Source organism: Petaurus breviceps, unplaced genomic scaffold (genome assembly GCF_028583685.1).
Source record: "Petaurus breviceps papuanus isolate PSGF00001 unplaced genomic scaffold, PetGlider_PUasm1.0 90865, whole genome shotgun sequence".
Taxonomy (NCBI): domain Eukaryota; kingdom Metazoa; phylum Chordata; class Mammalia; order Diprotodontia; family Petauridae; genus Petaurus; species Petaurus breviceps.
Genome location: NW_027187367.1, coordinates 5,263,432 through 5,285,776, shown reverse-complemented (window position 1 = coordinate 5,285,776; position 22,345 = coordinate 5,263,432). Strand labels below are relative to the sequence as shown.

The 22,345-nt window shown below is 39.3% G+C and overlaps 1 protein-coding gene across 32 annotated transcripts in view; it reads right to left on the bottom strand.

The window, feature by feature from the left end:
* Positions 1-22,345, bottom strand: part of BTNL2 (butyrophilin like 2) — a 99,943-nt gene that overhangs the window by 3,166 nt on the left and 74,432 nt on the right. For 23 of the 32 annotated variants that reach the window (XM_069073355.1, XM_069073347.1, XM_069073352.1 and 20 more), the window contains 10 exons: positions 21,349-21,483; positions 18,402-18,749; positions 16,388-16,669; positions 15,915-15,935; positions 10,454-10,801; positions 7,524-8,339; positions 5,825-5,866; positions 3,915-3,935; positions 3,765-3,791; positions 2,985-3,011 (listed from right to left, as the gene is read on the bottom strand). In XM_069073355.1, coding sequence (XP_068929456.1) covers positions 2,985-3,011; positions 3,765-3,791; positions 3,915-3,935; positions 5,825-5,866; positions 7,524-8,339; positions 10,454-10,801; positions 15,915-15,935; positions 16,388-16,669; positions 18,402-18,749; positions 21,349-21,430 — 2,014 coding nt within the window. In that variant the 5' untranslated portion in view covers positions 21,431-21,483. Of the gene's footprint in view, positions 1-2,984; positions 3,012-3,764; positions 3,792-3,914; positions 3,936-5,824; positions 5,867-7,523; positions 8,340-10,453; positions 10,802-15,914; positions 15,936-16,387; positions 16,670-18,401; positions 18,867-21,348; positions 21,484-22,345 lie in introns of those variants that run through there. The other 9 variants (XM_069073371.1, XM_069073361.1, XM_069073367.1 and 6 more) reach the window with 5 other exon arrangements.

The window sequence follows — 22,345 nt, the reverse complement described above, 5'->3', positions numbered from 1 at the left end:
TGTTAGCCAGCACTTCCTTATTCTGCCAACCACCACCCCATTGCTCTTGGCTCCATCCTCCTGGGTCGAGCAAAACAAAAACAATCTTTCTTCCTTATAATAGGTAATCCAATACTTGAAGACTAAGATTATATCTCTTTAAGTCTATTCCTCCTCAGTTCCTTTAACTGTTTTTCACATGATAAGGATTCCTGTGCTCTCACCATCATGATCATTTTCCTCTAAGTGTGCCCAGCTTATCTATATTCATCCTAAAGATTGGTGCCCTACAAATGAGAGTAATGTTCTAGGCTATGATAAAGGAAGAGTAGTAGTAACTATAACTCTTCTTTCCTCAACCTCCTATGACACCCCATTCTCCTCCTATCAAAACATTCAGATATTTTCCCTATCTCCTCCTTCCCTAGAGTCTCAGATCAAAAGGTGGCCCTTCTGCTGGCCAAAGCAAACTGCTTGGAAAGTGTCCTTGATCCAGCACCCTTCTGACTGCTCCAGCAAGTTGTTCCATTATCCCTACCCTTTACTTATCTTCAGCCTCTTCCAATCTACTGTTTCCTTCCATGAAAGCAAAAAACACCCATGTCTGCCCCATCTTTAACGAACCCTCACTTGATCTTACCATTCCTACCAGCTACAATCCTGTAACTCTCCTGCTGTTTGTGGCTCAATTCCTTTTCATCTACATCTACAATTGGAGCCTCTATTTCCTCTCCTCTCACTCTCTTCAAAACTCTTTGAAATATGGGAAAGGGAAAAGGCTAAGCATTTATATAGTGCCTTACAGTATGTGCCAGGCACTACGCTAAGCACTTTACAAATATTATCTCTGTTAATCCTCACAACTCTGCAAGGTAAGTGCCGTTATTATCCCCATTTTACACTTAAGGAAATTGGGGCAAACAGGTTAAGTAGTTTGCCTAGGATCACTCAGCTAGTAAGTATCTGAAACCCAGGTCTTACTGACTACAGGACCAGTGCTCTATATACTTTGCCACCTAGCTGCCTCATCATTCAGCTGAAACTGCCTTCTCCAAAGTTATCAGTAACCTCTTACTTGCCAAATCTAATGATCTTTTCTCAGTCATGCTGATCCTTGACATTAATTAGTTTTTATACTTTCCATTTGGTCAATTTTACTTTTTAAGCAATTGTTTTCTTTTTTCAAGCCATTGACTCTTTTTTCATAATTCTCTTGCATCACTCTCATTTCTTTTACCAATATTTCTTCTTCCTCTCTTGTATGATTTTTAAGCTCTTTTTTGAGCTCTTCCATGAGTTCTTTCTGGACTTGAGACCAGTTCCCATTTTTCTTTGCGGTTTTGCCTATAGGTGTTTTGACATTGTTGCCCTCTTCTGAGTTTGTGTCTTAATCTTCCCTGTCAACATAATCACTTTCATTGTTCAGATTTTTTTATTGTTGTTTTCTGCTCATCTTTTTTGTCCTTCTTCCTTTCTTTCAAATTTGAGCTCTGCTCCCAGGGTGGAAGGGGCACTACCTCAGGCTTCTTGTGTCAGAAACTGCAGGCCCTGGCTATTTACCTGGTGCTACACTGATACTGCCCAGAGGCCCATGGGGAACCCTCACGTCTGGTGCTGAACTGAGGGGGTAGAAGGGTGGTCAGCACTGCTGAAGGTCGTTGGGGTCTGGCAGCTTACCTAGTGCTGAGCCAGGGTCCCAGTGCTGGTGTCTGGCATGTGCTGAGACCACTGCAGTGGGTGTTTCTGTGTTTCCCTGGAGCTACGCTGAAGCACGTCAAGGTCTGACTGCTAGAGGTCACCTATTTGCCCAGAGCTATGCTGAAGCACTTGGTTCTCAGACCTAGAGTCTCCCGCTTCCCCTAGCTATGCTGAGGCAAGTGGGGGTTCTGGTGTTGGTTTTTGCCTGCTCCACTGCACTGGGGTTCAGGGTCTCCTGCTGGCTTGCTGAGGTGGGGCTGGTTGCTGGCTTTCTTTGATGCTTCCTGTCCTGGACCACACTCCTCTTTTATCCAAGCAAGACAGACCCTTCTTTCTGATCTTCCAAGTTTAGGGGGCTAAAATATTGTTTCACCCCATCTTTTTGCTGGTTCTGCTTATTACAGGATTTGTTTCAGGGCACTATTTTATGGTTGTTTGGAGGTGAATATGGGAGACTTATGGAGATTTACTGCTTACTCTGCCACCTTGGCTTCCAGAATCTGTGGCGTTTTTTAAGACCCCTGATCACCCTCTCATTCTGGATACTTTCTTCTTTGTAAGTTTTTGTGACAGTCTTCTATCCTCATCCCCTTCTTATCTGTGCAAAGGCTCCTTCTCGGTTTACTTTACTATTTCTTCATATCTTATTCACTAACTGTGACTATTACCTAAAACTCTTCCTGGAACCCCTTTTCCTTTTGCTCTATCAGCTTGTGTTTTATTATTATCTCTAGGCAGATTCCAAAATCAATATATCCAAACCAACCTCTCTCCAGATTTAGTTACTCACCTCCATCTTCTTCTTAAATATCTTGAAAGAGGTGTCCCTAGGCATCTTAATCTCAACATGTCCAAAGCATAATTCAATATCATAGAACTAAAACCCTTCCCCACCTGTATTACTGACAAGGGCACCACTACTGTATCCTCCCAGTAACCTAGGCTCACAATCTCAGTGTTACCCCCCATTTCTCACTATCACTCACTCCACCTCTCCAGTACCTTGCCACAGATTGTTGCATCTACATTTACAAGATCCCTCCTATATTCGTACTTCCTTTCACTCATATGGCCACAACCCTAGTTCAGGACCTCATAGACTCTTATAAATAGCTTTTTAACTGATCTCTAATCTCCTTCAGCTCCATTCTCTATTCAGCTGCTGAAGTGATTTTTCTACAGCCTATGTCTGGCCGTGTCATTGCCTTTCTCTCCCTATTGCCGCTACAACCCTCTCAGGACATATGTAGAATAAGTCTAATCCCTGTGTTGTTGAGTACATATAAGAGAATAATAACATCACTTACCAGCATAGATGTGGGCCTTTCTCCAATCTGATAAAGAAACAGACAAGCACAAAGAAAATATGATTGGAGATAGAGAGGGAGGTTTTTCACCAGGGCCCTGACAGAAGTGAATAGGAGAAAGGGAAAAACATTTTTTTGAATACTAGATATTGTCTTATTAGTGTCACATACATTTTAATACATGACTTTTTTTTAACTCTGTAGCCTAACCTGGATTTTCCTCTTACTATAACTTTCCCGCATGTGCAGAGGTGATAACAGAGAGTCATCTGGGACTGCTAGAAATACCCTAGGAATGTAACTTCTTGTTTATCTCATCTAAACCACTCATTTTACAGATGAGGGTACTGAGAACCAGAGAGGTTGAGTAACTTGCCCAAGGTCAGAGATGAGCCAGATCCACTTCACACCAGATCTTAGGACTGAATTGTCAAATTTTTGGTATGAGCATTTATACTTCAGAAATCAGCAAAAATCAGGGTTTGGTTTATTGTCTATTGTAAAAGGAAAAAAGTTAATAATGCACATTAAACTTAAAAGAATGTGATGTATTTTTTTTTCTGGAGGACTAGTGGTTAAACTTTTAGTAGCACACTCCTGATTAGAACCCAAATCCCCTGACTGAAAATACAAGGTTATTTACATTTTACCACACTGCCTTGGTTAGAAACAGCAGTAAGAGATCTGACCTTCCCCTTAGGCTCTTCGTCTTTAATCCTGTAGCAATAATATGCATTTTCCTTTCTCCGGGAATAAAAAGAAAACATCAAGGTCACTCACCTGCCTGGTATAGCGCCTTTCTTCTCTCTAAAAAGGAACACGCAGAAAGAGAGAAACATATGTCACACATGAGACAGAGGCAGAAACCATGTATCGGAGAAGAGTTATAAAAAGTAGAATCAGATTTTAAGGAAAAAAAATGAAACTTACCAATTTCTTCCTGGAGAGCAACTGAAAAAGAAATGAAAAGAAGTTCATTCTCTAAGGAACAATGAAAATTAAGAGATTATTAATTCTTCCAAACACCCTAGCTAGTTCTATCCTTTGCATCCCTATTCCCTCATCGTTGCACTGAAATTATTCTCTTGAAAGTTCCCAATGATCTCCTTCTTACCAAATCTAATGGTTTTTCCTCAATCCTCATTCTCCTTAAACTCTCTGAAGCTATTAACACTGTCAATCATCCTTTTCTCCCTGAAGCTCTCTTCTCTCTACTTTTTTAGGACACCACTCTCTCCTAGTTTTTCTCCCACCTGTCTTACCGGTCTTTTTCTCTCCTTTGCTAGATATTCCTCCAGATCATACCTTCTAAATTAGGAGTCCTCAGGGTTGTGTCTTGGCCCCTCTTCTCTTTTCCTTCTATTTTACCTCACTCGATGATCTCATCAGCTTCCCTGGATTTAATAACCATCTCTATGCCGATGATTCTCAACTCTACCTGTTCTGCCCTGATCTCTTTGCTGACCTCCAATCTTTCATCTCCAACTGCCTTTCAGACATTTCAAATTGGATGCCCAGTAGACATCTTAAACTCAATATGTCCAAAGGCAAATTCATTCTATTTCTCCCAAAACCTCCCCACCTCCTAACTGCCCTGTTACTATAGAGGGCAACACCATCCTCCCAGTACCTCAGGCTTGAAACCTAGGTGTCTCTCAATTCCTCACTATCTCTTAACTCTGCATATTCAAAACCTATCAATTCCTCCTTTGCAACATCACTCAAATGGCCTCCGTTCTGTCCTCTCACATTGCCACCACTCTGGTATAGGCTTTAATCACCTTACACCTGGACTATGGCAATAGCCTGCTTGGGGGTCTGTCTGCCTCAAGTCTCCCACCCTCCATTCAGCCATCAAAGTGATTTTCCTAAAGCATAAATCTGACCACGTCACACAACACACACACCCCCTTTCCACCCACACAATTAATTCCAGGATCAAATACAAAATCCTCTGTTTGGTGTTCAAAGCCCTTCATAACCCAGTCCCCTTCTCTTCTACCTTTCCAGTCTTCTTACACTTTACTCCCCTCCACATGCCCTTTGATCCAGTGACACTGGCCACCTTGCTGCTCCTTGAACAAGATGCTCCATCTCTCAGATCCAGCAATTTTCCCCCACTGCCCCTCATTCCTGGAATGCTCTCCCTTCTCATCTCCACCTCCTAGATCCCATGGCTTCCTTTAGGTCTTAACTAAAATCTGCCTGCTCTAGGAAGCCTTTCCTAGCCCCTCTTAATTCTGGTGCCTTCCCTCTTTTAATTACCGTGTTTCCCCAATAATAAGATACTGTCTTATTATTTTTTTTTGAAAGAAAAACACCAGAGGGCTTATTTTCAGGGGAGGGCTTATGTTGTCCTGCCTCAGCTCTCCTCCGCGGCACTGCTCTCAATGGTGCCAGCAAGCAAATCACTGGGGAAGAACAGGATGACGCGCTCACTGCTGCAGCTCTGATTTGATGCAGCTCGGAGCGCGGCGTGCGTTTCACCCGGGGGGGGGATGGTGCATACAGAGGGTACCGTAATGTAGCATGTAGCGCAGGGGATCACCTTCACTACAGTAATCTCAATAGGGCTTATTTTCGGGGGAGGGCTTCTTTTAGAGGAATCTTACACAGTAAGGGGAGGCCTTATTTTCGGGATAGGTCTTATTATCGGGGAAACACGATATTTCCTATTTGTCCTATGTATAGCTTGTTTGTATATATTTGTTTCCTTATTGATTCCACCACTGGATTGGGAGCTCCTTGGACTGTCTTTTTGTCTCTTTTTGTATCCCTAGCACTTAAGACAGTTCCTGTCACATAGTGTGTGTTTAATAAAAGTTTATTGACTGACTTACCAACTGATTCTTCCCTTCTGGAAAATCCTTGCATCTCTGGTTCTAGGGTTTATAAAGATTCAGTTAAATAAATGATAAGCAAAATGAGATGTGAGGGGTAGAGGGAGAAAAAGGGGAATATAAAGACAAGAAATGGGGTAGCCAGGGTCATTATGCATCAACTGAAATACTCTTTCAGCTCACGGACCCTTAGCTTCAGAGACTTAACCTTTGCTGAGAAAAGGGATAGAAAGAACAAGAACCAAGAAAATTGAAGAATTTCAAAATCCTGGCCTAGCTTTCTCTATAAAGGAATCCTTTCCCTGCCTGCAGCCATACCAAGAAAGGCAGAGCCCCCAGTCTCTGGGATCTTTTGTAGGTCCAGGAAAAGGAGTGGAAGTATATGAAGACCCTCCAGACCAACTGTTGGCCCCCAGAGGGCCAAAGCAGATTAACTAAACCTCCTCCTAATGTTGGATGGTCATCAGGGTCAAGGTCAAGGTCAAGAACAAGTCTAAGGTTAGGGCAGCTAGAGCACTGGCCCTGGAGTCAGGAGGACCTCAAATCCGTCCTCAGACACTTAACACCAAAAAACTAGCCGTGTGACCTTGGGCAAGTCACTTAACCCCAATTGCCCTCCAGAAAGCCAAAAAACAAAAAAGAACAAGTTTAAGGTGAAGTCTAAAATGGTAGAGGTGGAGATTGGTAGAAGATATTTTCTGAACATTTGAAAAAAAATCTTATCAGTAGTAAGATTTTAATCTGTCCACTTTCACCTGAGATCTCCTAGACTCTTGGTATACCTCCAAATCATTCATTTGATTTTATTTTTAAGAGAAGTGATTCAGTATTTAACTGTGGGGAATTTATTATAGAATTTGCCTACAAAGGGGCAATATTTATGATCATCGCAGTATCAGTCAGAATGCTGATAAGAGTTCTTATACTGATATCCTCATGGAGGGCCCTGCAGAGAGTCAAAGCAACTGACTAGCTGGGCATTCCTGGGCAAGGGTCTGTCACAGCTTGCTACCCAATGCCCCAGATTCCAGGTAGCATCCCCAGGAAGGTCAGATCCATTTCAGCTCTGACTCCCTCAGTTGCTCCTAGGCCACAGGTCCCAAGCAGCAGAACTGCCACCAGGATGCAACCCCATTTCCTAGGATGAGGGTAGAGGGAACAAGAGAAGAGAAAAAGGTAGAACATCCATTGATCCACTGAGCCATGATCCTTTCCTTCCTTCCCTATTCATTCATAGGCATTCATCCTCAATTGCAAGGACTTGGCCTATGCTAGGAAAGGAGAGGGGCAAAAAAAAAACAAACAAACAAGTCAGAAGATTTCTAAGTTTAGGCCTAGCTATCTCTAGGAGGGAATTTTTCCTGCTTCCAGATAGGCCTGGAAAGCAGGGAAGCAAAGCAGAGACCCAAGTTTCTGGGATATCCCCCTGGAATAAGATAAATGGATGAAAACTGGTAGAGATTCTCTAATCTAGAGGTCAATTAATCCATTGATTCTTCTAAGAGCTGACCCTCCTTTTCCCCTTGAGGAACTTATGTCATTTATTTTCCTTCACTCATATGTCTCAAAAAAAATCCTATATATCTTGTGGCACAACCTTCTTCACCATGTTACCCATGTCCTGGTATTCTGTCTTCTTGCCTAGACTTTCTTTTTCCTCAACAAATTTAGTGGACCCAAACAAGTCATTTTTTCTTACCTTGAAATTTTTTCTCATTATCAAGAAGTTCTTCTTCTGGAATAAAAATGTGTCTCTTTTTACCCAGGAACTTTATCCCTTTCTTCAATGACCATCTCTCTCTTTTCAAGAACTCCCTCTCCTTAACCAAGATGTCTCTCTCCAGTGACTCTTTGTCTGTATCCAAAGATTCCTTCTCTTTAGTCAAGGATTCTCTCTCTGTACACATGGAGTCTATTTCTTTAGCCAATGACTCTCTCTCTTTGGCCTTTTCACTTTTTCCGCAGTACTCTGAGTCTTTTCTTGAATTTTTCTGCTCTTCTTGTTCACTTTCATAGTTCACTTTATTCAATGACTCTCTATTAGCATCCAAGGATTCCCTCTCTATAGCCAAGGATTGTCTCTCTTTAGCCAAAGATTCTCTATCCATATGCAAAGATTCCCTCTCCTTAGTCAAGGATTCTCTCTCTTTACATAAGGTGTCTATTATTTTAGTCAGTAACTCTCTCTCCTTGGCTAGGTATTCACTTCTTCCCCAGTACTTTGAGTCTTTTCCTGAGTCTTTCTGCTCTTCTTGTTCACTTGCATAGTTCACTTCATTCAATGACTCTCTGATAGTATCCCAGGATTCCCTCTCTTTATCCAATGACTCTCTAATCACTTGGTTTTGCCCCCAGTCTGATGTCTCCCTTTGACAACATTTTCTCTGGCATACATGCTGATTTCCAGTGTCTTCTCTCTCCTTTTTCTGACAATTAATTTCTTTATATATGATGAAAAAAATGAAAAGAGCCATACATATTCGAAGCCCAGCTGCTGATATTCTGGTCCTTGTAACTAAAAAATAAAAAATAGATTCATTCAGAAACTCAGGGACACATGTAAAATGTCTTTCAGAGCATTTTTCTCTGGAGCCCCATAGCATACCCAACCCACCTGTAACCCCAGACTCACTCCTTAGCTTATAGGTTCCATGGCCTAAAGTAGACATGCCTGTTATTTGTTCCAAGGAGACAGTGGGTCTTCCGATCCTTTCTACCTCATTAGAACTTGGGACAGATTCATAACCAGCTTTTCTGTCCATGGGCTTTGTTTAATTTTTGCATTTTACCTGAAAGGTCTTATACATATTTCCCAACTCTTTGCATCTTAATTACCTGTTAATCACTTATAGTGTCACTCAGAGACACACAGGTAGTCATTGTGAACAAAATATTCATGGGAACAGTTCTATGCAGCAAAACAGAGGAATATAGCCCATCTCCCAAGTGAAAGCACTCATCCAGGAATTGTGTGTGAGAGGTACAGACAACAAAGACTATCAATGAATTTGGACTGTGAAGGATATTGAATTGAACTGGACTTTGAAGGATAGATAGGAGTTGGATAAGTGAGTAAATGGAAGGGATTCCAGAGAAAAATTGTAAAGAAATTCAGAGAGGAGTCTGTGGTTATTTCATGCTTATCTATAGAGAAGAAATCAATTGAGTTGGAGCAGAGCATTCATGGAGGGAATATTGGAAGCTAAAATTGGAGAGTTAAGTTAAAGCTACGTAATGGAAGGCTTTGAATGTCAAGCTCAAGAATTGAAAATTTATCCAACAATTTCCCAGGAAATGTTGCAATTTCAAACAAAAGCAGAGAAGGGGTTATGAATCACGTTAGGTCTGGAATACCATTAGAGTATTGGTGAATCTCAATATAGCCATTGCTTTAAATGAAACTGAGAATCACCAACTACCAAACCAAACATCTGAATTTATATTTTCATCCCCAGTGTGACTTTTCCAAACACATACTTTCCAGGAAATGGGATCAAAAACAGCAATCTCCTGAGGCTTGATATGACTTACTTTTACTACTATAAACCAACCTTAGCATGCAAAACTTTGCAGAGAATAAAGTACCTTGTATACACACACACACACACACACACACACACACACGAGATGGCATATCTTTTTGCAGTGGATTTTTAGTTTTCCTTCATTGATTTGTCTTTTTTTTTTCAACATGTTCTCCTTTTTTCCTGTTGTTTTCCCCCATTTAGTCTTCAACTAAGTTGTGAGTGTATAAGTAGAGAATAAATAACAGAGAATTAATAAATAGAATAAATAGAGAATAGAAAATGTGAGAAAAAGCAATACAAAGAATAAAGATTTCTCATGAGAGAATTTCTCATGAATCTTTAATTAATTTAGAAAAATTATATTAGAAATCTCATTCTCAATATCCTCAGTCTTAATGCTGATTTCATTTTCTCTCTCACAATGTCAGAATTATTGTCATCCTCTAATCCATCTACTGAATCACCAAGACACCTCTGCTGCAGACAACAAAGTTTGAAAAAATATATGTCTTCACCCTCTCCCTGTTACCTGTAGATTCTGATTTCCAGTTGCAATTATATAAAATCAATAATAAACATTACGAATAGATGGAAGAGGGGCGGCCAGGTAGCACAGCGAGTAAGAGCACCGGCCCCAGAGTCAAGATGACCTGGGATCGAATCCAGGCTCAGACACTTAGCACCCACCCAGAAACACCTGGCCATGTAACCTTGAGCAAGTTACTTAACCCCAGTTGTTTAGGGGTGGCCAGGTGGCTCAGTGAGTGGGAGCACCAGTCCCAGAGTCGGGATGACCTGGGATCAAATCCAGGCTCAGATACTTAGCACCACACCCAGAAATAACTGGTCGTGTAACCTTGAGCAAGTTACTTAACCCCAATTGCTTTAAAAAAAAAATAGATGGAAGAAATTGAAAACTTATGAGTTATCCCCCAAATCTATCAAATTTATATGAATGCATATCTGATTCCTTTCATAATGTAGAAAATGAAGAATGTATAGATGAAAGAATAATCCATGTTTTAATCTAAAGATTAGTAATGCTCTTCAATATGAAATGTTACCCAATTTGTTATATATAAAATACAAACCAATAATTTACCTTCTACTTTTATTTTCAATGTGGCTCTTTGAAACACTTGGTTTTTCTCAAAATAGCACTGGTATTGACCACCATCAGAAATTCCAATATTTCTGATTTTCAGAGCAACACTCCCATTAGTGATAGTGTCCTTTGTGAATACTGTTCTTCTTCTGTATTCCATCATCTGCTCCTCTTCCTGATCCTTCCCATCCCGATACATGTAGACAGTATCAGAGAACTGAGATCGAATCCAGCCCACCTCCATGTGCTGAGCATTCATTTCAGGGAAGAGGTGACATGGCAACAACACATCTTCACCCAGACTGGTGATGATGGACTGAGTAGGTCCAATCACTTTTCTCAGAGCTGTTTGAGAAAATAGAAAACAAGAAGGGGCAGCTAGGGGAGGCCAGGTAGCACAGCGAGTAAGAGCACCGGCTCCAGTGTCGGAACGACCTGGAGATCGAATTCCGGGCTCAGACACTTAGCACCCACCCAGAGACACCTGGCCGTGTAACCTTGAGCAAGTTACTTAACCCTGATTGCTTAATAAAAAAAATAAAAATAAAAAAAAGAAGGGGCAGCTAGATGGCATGGTGAATAGAGCACCAGCCCTGAAGTCAGAAGGACCTGAGTTCAAATCTGACCTCAGACACTTAACACTTACTAGTTGTATGACCTTGGGCAAGTCACTTAACCCCAATTGCCCTGCCCTCCCCCCTCCAAAAAAAAGACAAAATAAATAAATAAAATAGAAAATGAGCTCAAATTAGAGTTGGCAAGTATAAGAGTAAGGCAGACTTTCTATGGAAGAAATAATATAGAAATAACTTCATAGTTTAATAATTGGAGAAATAGTAGTTGCTCATAGGTAGGCCAAGTCAAGACCATAAAACTGACACTACAATCTAATTAAACTTTTTTTAGTGCCATACACATCAATTATACAAACTAAGTTTTATAATCACTAGAATTCATATAGCATTTCAAGGTTTGCAAAGCACTGTACTTATCTCTTTTAATCCTCACAACAGCCCTATGAGGTAAGTGCTATCATCTCCATTTTACATATGAGAAAACTGAGGCTCAGAGAGGTTGACTCAACCAGGGTCACTTAAAGCTAGTAAATGCCTCTGTTGGGATTTAAACTCAAGTTTTCCTGACTCCAAGTCCAGCACTCTTTCCTACTGCCTGTCCAGTTACTATAGCTATTAAATACATTACATTATATCCATGTCTAGAATGCTCTCTGCCCTCTTGAACATTTAGATCAAGTACCACCTTCTGAGTGCCCTTCCTTGTCCCTCCAGCTGTCAGTATGTTCCCCTCTTACGTTTCCTTGTAGCTTCTTTGTATGTGTCTTACTTATACCTATATGTGTATATATTGTCCTCCCCATTTGATGGCAAGCTCCTTGAGAATAGTGAGATTTCACTTTGGTTTTTGCATGCACAGCACTTAGGACAGTGCCTGACACACAGAAGTCAAATAATAAATGTTTGTTAACTGAGGGATTAATTGAAGATCTCATTTGATGCTCACAAAAACCTGGTAAGACTGGTAGTACAAGTATTATTATCCCTATTTCCCAGGTGAGAAAATTGAATTTCAAAACCTTTGGAGAAATCATGTCAATTAACTCACCTAATGGCATAATTCACCATCCCTGAGCCTTCTAGGACCAGAGCATCCTTTCACTGCCACATGAGGTTTTCCCCTACTAGACTAGATCCCCTTGAAGGCAGGGACTGACTCACTTTTGCATTTGTATATGCAATGCTTAGCTGAGTTCTTGACGCATAGTAAATACTTAATTAGTGCTTTTCAAGCATCCATCCAGCAACTTCCCTAAAGTCTCATAAAACTGGCAGACCTGGAACTTGAATGCAAGTCTTCCAACTCCAAATTCAGCACTTTTTCCTTCATGCCACACATTAAATGCAGGCATTTCTTTTCCATCAAAAGGATATAGAATAAGGGGCGGCCAGGTGGTACAGTGAGTAAGAGTGCCAGCCCCAGCGTCAGGAGACCTGGGATCGGTTCTGGCCTCAGATACTTGGCACCCACACAAAAATAACTGGCCGTGTAACCTTGAGCAAGTTACTTAACCCCAATTGCCTAATAAATAAATAAATGAATGAATGAATATATGAATATATAAATAAATAAATATATTTTTTTTAAGTATATAGAATAAATTCCCAAAGGAACAGAGAAAAAAACCTACTTCTTTCCTCTTGGAAGCAAAGGTTTATGAAGAGCAAAGCCTAATAAAATACCTAAAATGCTAATGTTAGAGAATTGATTAAAAATTAATTGAAACAATAAATTCAGCATAGGATACAAAATTAAACCCCATAAATCATCAACCCTTCTGCATATTACCAACAAAGAAGGGGAAGGGGAGTGAAAAAGAGAAATTCCATTTTTAAAAAACACTGTATATATAAAATATTTGGAATTTTACCTACCAAGATACACACAGGAACTATAGGAATACAATTACCAAATACTTTATGGAAATAAAGACACAGTTTAATAATTGGAGAAATGGTAGTTGCTCATAGATAGGCCAAGTCAACACTTGCTACACTATAATACAAATTATTTTTTCAGTGCCATACCCATCAAATTGCCAAAGGACTATTTTAAAAGCTAGAAAACATAACAACAAAATTCATCTGAAGGAAAAAATTCAAGTAAAAGAAGTAATTTTTTTAATGGGAAGGAAAGGAGCCTAGAAGCATCAGATATCAACCTATACTACAGATAATCATTAAAGTTATTTGGTACTGGTTCTTTTAAAAAATTGAAATTTAATCAGTGGAATAGATTAAGTAAATAACATACTGATAGAGTGATCAATCATCCCAAACACTCCTGTTACTGATTTAGGACTCATGATTTGACAAAACTGTTAGGAAAACTGGAAAGTAGTCTGACAGAAATTAGTTTTAGACTGACAACTCACACTACCCATCAAGATAAGATCCAAATGATTGGCATGATTTAGATATAAAAGGTCACATCATAAAGGAGTAAGGAAGAAATGACCTTTAAGATTTATGAATGGGGGAAGAATTTATGATCAAACAAGGATTAGAGAGGATCATAGAAGATAAAATGGATAATTCTGATTATATGATATTTTAAAATTTTTGCACAAGCAAAACCAATACATCTAAGATTAGAAGGAAAATAGTTAACTGGGTAGGTGGGGAGCCTTTGCAGTAAATTTCTTTATGAAAGGTCTCATATAATAATGACAATAATAGATATCATTTATATAATACTTCAAGGTTCAAAAAGCATTTTATATAGATTTATCTCATTTGATCTTCACAACAACAAAGTAAATAATATTATCTCCATTTTGCAAAAAAGGAAATTAAAGCAAAAAGAAGTTGTGATTTGCCCAAGGTCACACAGCTAGTCTGAGGTAGCTTTTGAGCTCTGGTGTTCCTGACTCCAAGTATCTCTATCTCATTCTATCCATTGTACCAACTACCTGATATAACTTTTCTAAGATATACAAGGAATTAATTCAAATTTATAAGGCTAAGAGCCATTTTCTAATTGACAAATTATCAAATGATATGAACTAGAAGTTTTCAAAGGAAGAAATCTAAGCTATCAACAGTCATATTTTTCAAATATTCCAATTTACTTATCAATTGAGAAGTGTAAATTAAAGTAACTAAGGGTTCACTTCACACACATCAGACAGGAAAAGGAAAATGATAAATGTTGGAAGGACTGTAGGGAGGAAAAATTAAATATAAATTTAAAAAAGTAATAAATAAAAAATTAATATAATATTGGTAGGACTGTGAATTGGTCCAGCTATTCGGGAAAGCAATTTGGTACTATTCCCAAAAAAGGCACTAAAGAGTGTATACTACTTGACCCAGGCTTATATGCCAATGAGATTTAAAAAAAAAAAAAAGGAAAAGAATTCCTCTGTACAAAAATAATTTAGGGGCAGCCAGGTGTCGCAGTGAGTAAAGCCCTGGCCCCAGAGTCAGGAGGACCCGACACTTAACACCCACCAAAAAAGGCTAGCTGTGTAACCTTGGGCAAGTTACTTAACCTCAATTGCCCTCCAAAAGGCAAAAAATAATAATAATAATTTAGCAGGCTTTTGATGTGGTAAACAATAGAAAACCATGGAGGTGCCCCCACAACTACAGAATGGCTGAACAAATTATGGCATATGAATATATAGTGGGATACTATTATTGTGTCTGTAATAAATAAGGAAAGAGTTTCGGAGAAAACTGGGAAAATTTGCATGAACTAATGCAAGCAAGAGTGAATAAAATCAAAAGAACAATTTATACAAGGACAACATGTTTAAAATGTTGAGGGAAAAAATCTGTTCATTAAAGTGGCCAGATTTAATTCTAGAGGATTGATGATGAACCATAACTACCTATATCCTGACAGAAAGTTGATGGATACAAGATGCAAAATGTACAAGATGTACATTTTTGGACATGGCTAGCTTCGGGATTTGTCTGTTTAACTATATATAGTTATTACAAAAGTTTTATTTGTTTTCTTTTTTTTCAATGTGATTTGGAGGGAGAGAAGAGAAATACTTGGGGTTTTTTTTTGTTTTTTTTTTTAAGCAATAGGGGTTAAGTAACTTGCTCAAGGTTACATGGCCAGTTATTTCTGGGTGTGGTGCTAAGTATCTGAGCCCAGATTTGATTCCCAGGTCATCCCAACGCCGGAGCCGGTGCTCTTACTCTCTGAGCCACCTGGCCACCCCTGAGAAATACTTGTTAACGATTTTTATTTAATTTTTTTTTTGGAGGGCAATTGGGGTTAAGTGACTTGCCCGAAGTCACATGGCTAATAAGCGTGTCAAGTGTCTGAGGCCAGATTTGAACTTAGGTTCTCCTGACTCCAGAGCCTGTGCTCTATTCACTGTACCATCGAGCCACCACTTATTTAATTTTTAAACAGATAAAAGAAAGAAAGATGAGTCATCTATAACATCATATTGGTCCAGGCCTTTAGAATGTAAAAAAATAATAAATTCAATTAATAATTATTGAGTTACTATTATGTGCTCTATGAGTTATCAGCATACAAACTATGTATAGGGTACCCTCAAAACAGAGTTTTTGTTTCCCCCTTGGCCTCTCTCTGGGAGAACCAAGGTTCCTTTGACCACTATGATGATATCTGAGATTCTTTGCCTCATCACCTTTCTATCCCAGAAGAAAGAGGCAATAGTGAATGGATTTTCAGATTTTAAGAAAGGAAAAAATAATATTAGGAGTGCAGGAGGGAAGAGGTAAACTTTTATAGACATTGAACTAAGTATCAAAGGTCAAAAGACTTAAAATATTAAGTAGACTATAGGTTTTTGTGAATAAGAAATGGGAATGGTGGAAATAAAATCAATTATTTGAATATATCAGGAGAGACAAAATGCTAATTATTATCTTGAGGGGAAAAAATTACTTACCAAGTTCTTCATCAAGCTTTTCTGAAAAACAAAAAATATATGTAACCTCATCAATTAAAACTCACAATTAGCATTTATAGAAATAATAAATGACAGTGAAATTAATTCTCTTTCTAAACTTAACTTACAAAGGATATTAAGGGACCATACTAACAATAATTATGGGCCCCAATACATTTTTACATTGCTAGTCACGGCTCCTCTCTGATCCACAAAGCAAAGTCTAGAATATAAATTCTAAAGGAAAGAGAAATAAATCATTTTCTCTCTCAACCAAATCAAAATGCATCCACAGATTTGGTGCTTCTTTGATAGTAGGAATTTAACCTCCCCACAACTCCACTATTTCCTTGCTATTTCCCCCTCAGAATGAATGTTCTCCCTGAGGGCTCCAAGTCTCTGATGAGACTTCAGCTATCTCTCTTCTTACTCCATCACCTTCCAGTAACCCCTTTACCATTCTGTTCACTGACCTGGGATATAAATGAAGGATACCTTCTCCTCATCAAGGACAGGATTATAGATAGAACAGGACACATTTCTCACAGAACTGTCTTCTGTAATCACAAGGGACATCTCCACATGAAATAGCCCATCAATGACTAGGATCTGAATCTTTGAGGGAAGTGGTTCGTCTCCCCCAACATATCTCCACTTTGCTTGGGGTTCTGGAAACCACCCCCTTGAAATGCACACCAACTGGATCCTTTTGTCCACAGGCCCCTCCATTCTAATATGAGGGGCAGTGCCAAGACCTGGAGAAAAGCAATGAACTTGAGTTCTAGAAGATCTAAAAAATGTCCTTCAAATCTTCTATCCTCCCCCTCCCCAATTCCTTGGGCTTTTTAGCTCAGTTTGTAAGGTCACTGACTCTTATAAGCATCAGTAAAAAGGAAAGAAAAATGAAGTACATCAGAGTCTGGTAGTCAAGCAAGAACAATTCTCCCCATTAGATAGATGGGAAAAGAGAGGATAAGAGAGAAAAGAGGCCAGGATTTTTCCAGGGTTACATATCAAATCAGCATCAAGGCTTTGGTTGAGTTCTTGACCTTCTGTCTGCTGGGGCACTTCTCTGTTCCCAAACTAAGATTTAAAAAACTACCAGATCACTCAGGGGATACTTAGTGACAAGCCCTGGTGAGCAGATTCACCCACTGCGGTGGCAATGGCTGACCTCTCACTGTGGGATGGAGGATCTGTCTGAGGTGGGTAAGAGACAATCACAGAGCCCATGGGCAGCAACAGCAGCCACTCCTGGGGTTATCAACCCACAGCCTGGATGCTTAAAAATCAGCTACCTGAACTTCTGGGAGCCAAGATGGTGGAGTAAACCCCAGCTTCTCTAGTCCCCATCTCTGACCCTGAAAACACAGAGAATATTTCCCCCAGTATAAAATCCTGAAATAGTTGAACCAGTGGCAGGCTTGGGAGTCCTAGAGGAAGGACATGGCTGAGATTGTGCTGAGGCAGGAGGCATCCCAATAAGCCCCATCTCAGCTGACCAGTGGAAGATCCTGAACCCCAGGAGGGTGGAGCCAGTAAGCACTAACACCAGAAGTCCAAGTGTGCCTTAGCACAACCAGGGGAATCTGCAAACACAAGTGCAGCCCAGACACCAGCTGCTGAGCCTGCCTGACCCAGGGGCACAGAGGAGGAAATCTGAAGTGACCAGACCACCCCTCCCCCACACCTTACTCTGTGAGTCTCAGTACAACACAGGGGAAACATCAAAAGTCCTGGTCTTGGTCTCAGTCTAGACACCCAGAAGCCACAGCACACCAAGACAACAACCAGGCCCCTGGCTCCCAGTTTAAGAAACGTGGGTCAGAGCCCTCTGTACCCCAGAAGCAGAAATCCACTTTAAAAGCCAGGAAATAGGCAATCACAATGGGCAAGAAGCAAGTTGAAAAAACAAAAACAATTTAATCCTATTATAGAGAGTAAGAAGAACCAAATTTAGAAGGGGTCAGCATTGACTCTATACTCACAGAAGGGAATATGAACTGGTCTCAGGCCCAAAAAGCATTCTTGGAAGAACTTAAGAACCCAAAAAACCAAATTAGAGAAGTAGAATTATTTGGGTGCCTTAATTACCTCTATTAGAATGTAAGCTCCATGAGGACAAGCATCATGTTTTATTTATAAATAGTTGTATCAACCACAGAATTGGGGATATTCCCTTGCACATAATGAGCATTTAATAAATGTTGAGTGAAATTGGGCAGAATTCAATTCAACTCAGTTCAACATTTTTCAGACAGTACAGAAAAAATATTAGTAAAAAGTGAAAAGAAACAGCTGAAGGAACTAGAAATTGATTCACTGCTATTCATGACAAAATCACAGAGTAGGACATATGGACATAAAAAATGGTAAATGAGATATTAATAAATGAAATTACTTCCTTTACTCACCCACTCAATGCGGGGGAAATATTCCAGTTTTTTAACCATTGGAGATTTAAAAAGACAAAACCAAGCAACTCACTTGTTACAATCACCTCTGAATTGGCTTCTCCATATTCATGGTTTTCCTGAAATCGGCACCAGTATTGTCCATTGTCTGATAGCCTGACACTTTGGATTCGCAGGGTCACATTCCCCTCAGCAATAGTGTCCTTCACAAGCTCAGTTCTTCCTCTGTATTCCACTGCCTGCTCTTCATCTTGAGTCTTCCCATCCCGGTACACATAGACAGCATCGGAGAAGTGAGAACGGAACCAACTCACCTCCATGTACTCAGCACTCATTTTGGGGGAGAGGTGACAAGGTAACAGAATATCTTCACTCAGCTTAACAAGGATAGGCTCAGCAGGTCCTATCACTGTGAATTGGTCTATTTGGTACAGCAGAAAACAAAGGAGAATCAGAGAGGAGTTGGTAGTAGGGTATCATGTACAGGAATCCATAGCACAAAGATAAGCCCACCATCATGGTCTTTTCCAGTGATTATCTGGAACAGGATGTAAACAGGGACCATTAAAGGCTGCCAGATAACGTAGACCCCAAGGGATATATTAAAAATTGAAGAAAATATGGAAGACAAGATCAAAAAGGGAATATGGTTAACTGGAATCTCCCTTCTGACAATGATATACTATGAAGCCTGTCCAAAAGCAGTCCCAAGAAATTATATCAAAATGCACTTAATGGACAACAGGACACTGAAGTTATTAAGACACTGTGATGGTGTTTTCATTAAGCATAAATGTAGAAAGTAGAAAGCAAAATCTATTTTTTTTTAAAAAAGGTTATTGAAGAACAATCCATGAAGTCTTTCCTGATTGCACTGGTTGACATTACTCTCCTCTTCTTCAATTTATATTGTGTACACATCGGATCCTTGGGAGGAACTGTGTCAATTTTTGCCCTTGTGTTTTCAGCACCTAGTATAGTGCTTTCAAACCACTAGGTCCCAATTAATTAATCCTCTGATATGCCTGCCTGTATTCATATTTGTATTATTCAAAGTTACAGTTATACAAAATATGGTAACTGGTTTCAGCCCAATGTGGGACTTCAAATAATGCACGTTGAGTATTGTAGTTTGTCCTTCATTCTCAAAGAAGACCATGACATCAGTAAGACATAGCCATGACTTGCAAGTGAATTGGATTTAAGTGGTGGAGGGCTGTGCAAAATCACCAGTCTCACTTTCTCCTTCAAAGTCATCTGGGTCCAGTGGCCAGATATAGATCAGGACAATTAGAGATGGCCCAGGATGCAGCGAGAGACCTTTGCCTTTTTAAACTAAAGTCTTTTTGAGTTCTCATTTTGACTGAAGCAACACCCATTCAGAGATTAGGGATGTTTAAGAAGTGAGCAAACAGATGGTCCCTTTAATCCAAAAAAGAGAAAAAGAAAAAAACCAAAGTGGGAGAAGAAGATTTGGCCAAAAGAGAAACAGTTACTATTTACAGAGTGAATACTCTGAGCCTTCAGGGGTCAAAAAACAGCCATTAAGTGGTACTTGGGCAAGAACCTATTGTTAGACAATCAATGAGAGCCAGAGTGAATTGGGTTTAAGGTATGGTCTTTAAGAAAGAAATCTGGCCTATAAACCCCAAGATATCAAGGTAGGTTTCAGCCTACAACATTTACCTTGCTTTGGGCAGAGCACCCTCAGGTAAAGGCATGTCCCCATGTGAACAGGAGAGTAGGAAGAGAGGAATATTGAATACATGATAGGCAGAGCTATGAATTAGTAAAACCATTCTGGAAAGCAATTTGGAATTATTTAAATAAAATAATTAAAGTAGCAATACATTTTGACCCAGAGATTCTACTGCTAGGCATATACCCCAAGGAGGTCTATGACGAAAGAAAGACTGCATAAACACCAAAATATTTATAACAACATTTTGGGGGGATAGTAAAGAACTAGAAATAAAGTAGATGTCCACGGGGGACACTAAACATACTATAATGTGAGTGTAGTGGAATATTACTGGCCTGTAAGAAACAGTGAATATGAACACAGAAAAAACATAGAAAAACTCACATGAATTGATATGGAGCAAAGTAAGCAGAACCAGGAAAACAATATAAGCAATGGTTACAACAATGTAAATGGAAAGAACAATCAACACACACACACACACACACACACACACACACACACACACCAAAAGTGAATGTTGTCAAATATAGAAACAAGCTTGGGCCCAAAGAAGAGATATGAAAAGACTCCTCCATCAACCATTCTTCAGAGATATGTGTGAGGTGAGCATTGTCCACAAGTGTGGAACATCAAATACAATATCAGATTGTTTTGATATATTGAGCAATTGTTCTTATTTACTCCCTTCTTCCTTTTCCTTTTTTAAACTCTTTCCTATAAGGGATGGCTCTCTGGAAAAGAGGAGAGGAAGAATACAGAGGGAAGGCTAGGTTTTATCAATACAAAAGATACCAATCAGAATCTATTAGAGTTAATTTTTTAAAAAGAAAAAAATTGATCAATAACTTGGTGATTGTTTTGCAAATTCACCTACTCTGAAGTCTGTTTAGTATTAATTAATTCCCCATGACTTAGTCAACCCTGAAAGAACAGACATAGTCCAGTTGGTATGGATGCAAGGTTAAAAACACCTTGCTAGAGAAAACCACACCAGAGGGAAAACAGTCTGAGATTCTTCCATTGTGTACTAGTTTCCTGTGAGTGGATCTTATCAATGGGGTGGAAGAATTCATCTCTACACATGGTACCCAAGAGTGGGATCATATCTGCTATGTTGAATGGTCAGGAAGCCTTGAGTTTTCCCAGTGAGGAAAATTTTTTTTGACTGGGTTGACTATGAACTGCTCCATTCAGTTGAAGAGCCCACACAGCAGGAGAGGGACAGAGAGACAGAGAGAGACAGAGAGACAGAGACAGAGACAGAGAGAGAGAGAGAGAGAGAGAGAGAGAGAGAGAGAGAGAGAGAGATGCTCACCTGAAGGTCTCATAAGCAGAATCCCAAGAAAGCTTGCTATGCTAACAGTGACACTGAGCACAGTCCAGGATGTGGCGTCCATTATGTCTGTGAAAACCAATGACCAGAAAACAGCATAGGAGATTCAGGCAATGGCTATAATACAGGAAAAGAAGATTTTAATTAGGAGATTCCATCTTCTAAACTCTCCTCCCCCCTCCCTTCTCCCCTAAAAAAAACTAAAACTACCAGAAAATTTAAAGTCTATGATCATTGCATTTGTACCCTGCCCTATTGAAATTTCTGGCTCTAGAACTTTGTGTAGCATATCTAAGACCACATTTCATTTCTTTCTCTGGATTTGCTGAATCTTATATTTCTTCAAAGTCTGTGAGCAGTTTCTCAATGATATGACTTTTTATGACACTGCCCCACACTCTGACCCATATTTCCTTGATCAAATTAGATGTGATAGACCTTTGTCAATTACTTAAGGAAACCTTAAGGCATACACTGGTCTTTCAGCCTTTCAGAAATTGATCATATGCAGGGGCATAAAGAATTTACAAAATAAAAAAGGTCAAAATAAGTAAGCACATCCTTTACAGATAATAATGCAATAAAAACTTATTTTTAAAGTAAATATGAACAAAGGACACAGCAACAAATAATGGGTAAGATAAAGAAAAAATAATAGAAGCAATAAATGATTGTAGAAAATATAACTGTGAGACAATAAACTAAAAATTTGTGTGATGTTGCTAAAGTCATCCTTAGAGGAAAATGAATATTTCTGAACATATGTTTTAACAAAAGAGAGAAAAAAAAACAGCAAATTGAGCATCCTAGTACTAAGTATCAGTTACGGGACTGAGAGAACATTTCATTCCAAAAAATCAGACATGTTAGTAACATAAAGCAAGTTATTTTATTATTATCTCTTTCAAGTCATACAAAAAAGAGGTTCAGGGTTCAAAGCAAAATACCTAGGGGGAGAAGCATGTGGGAACAAGGAACA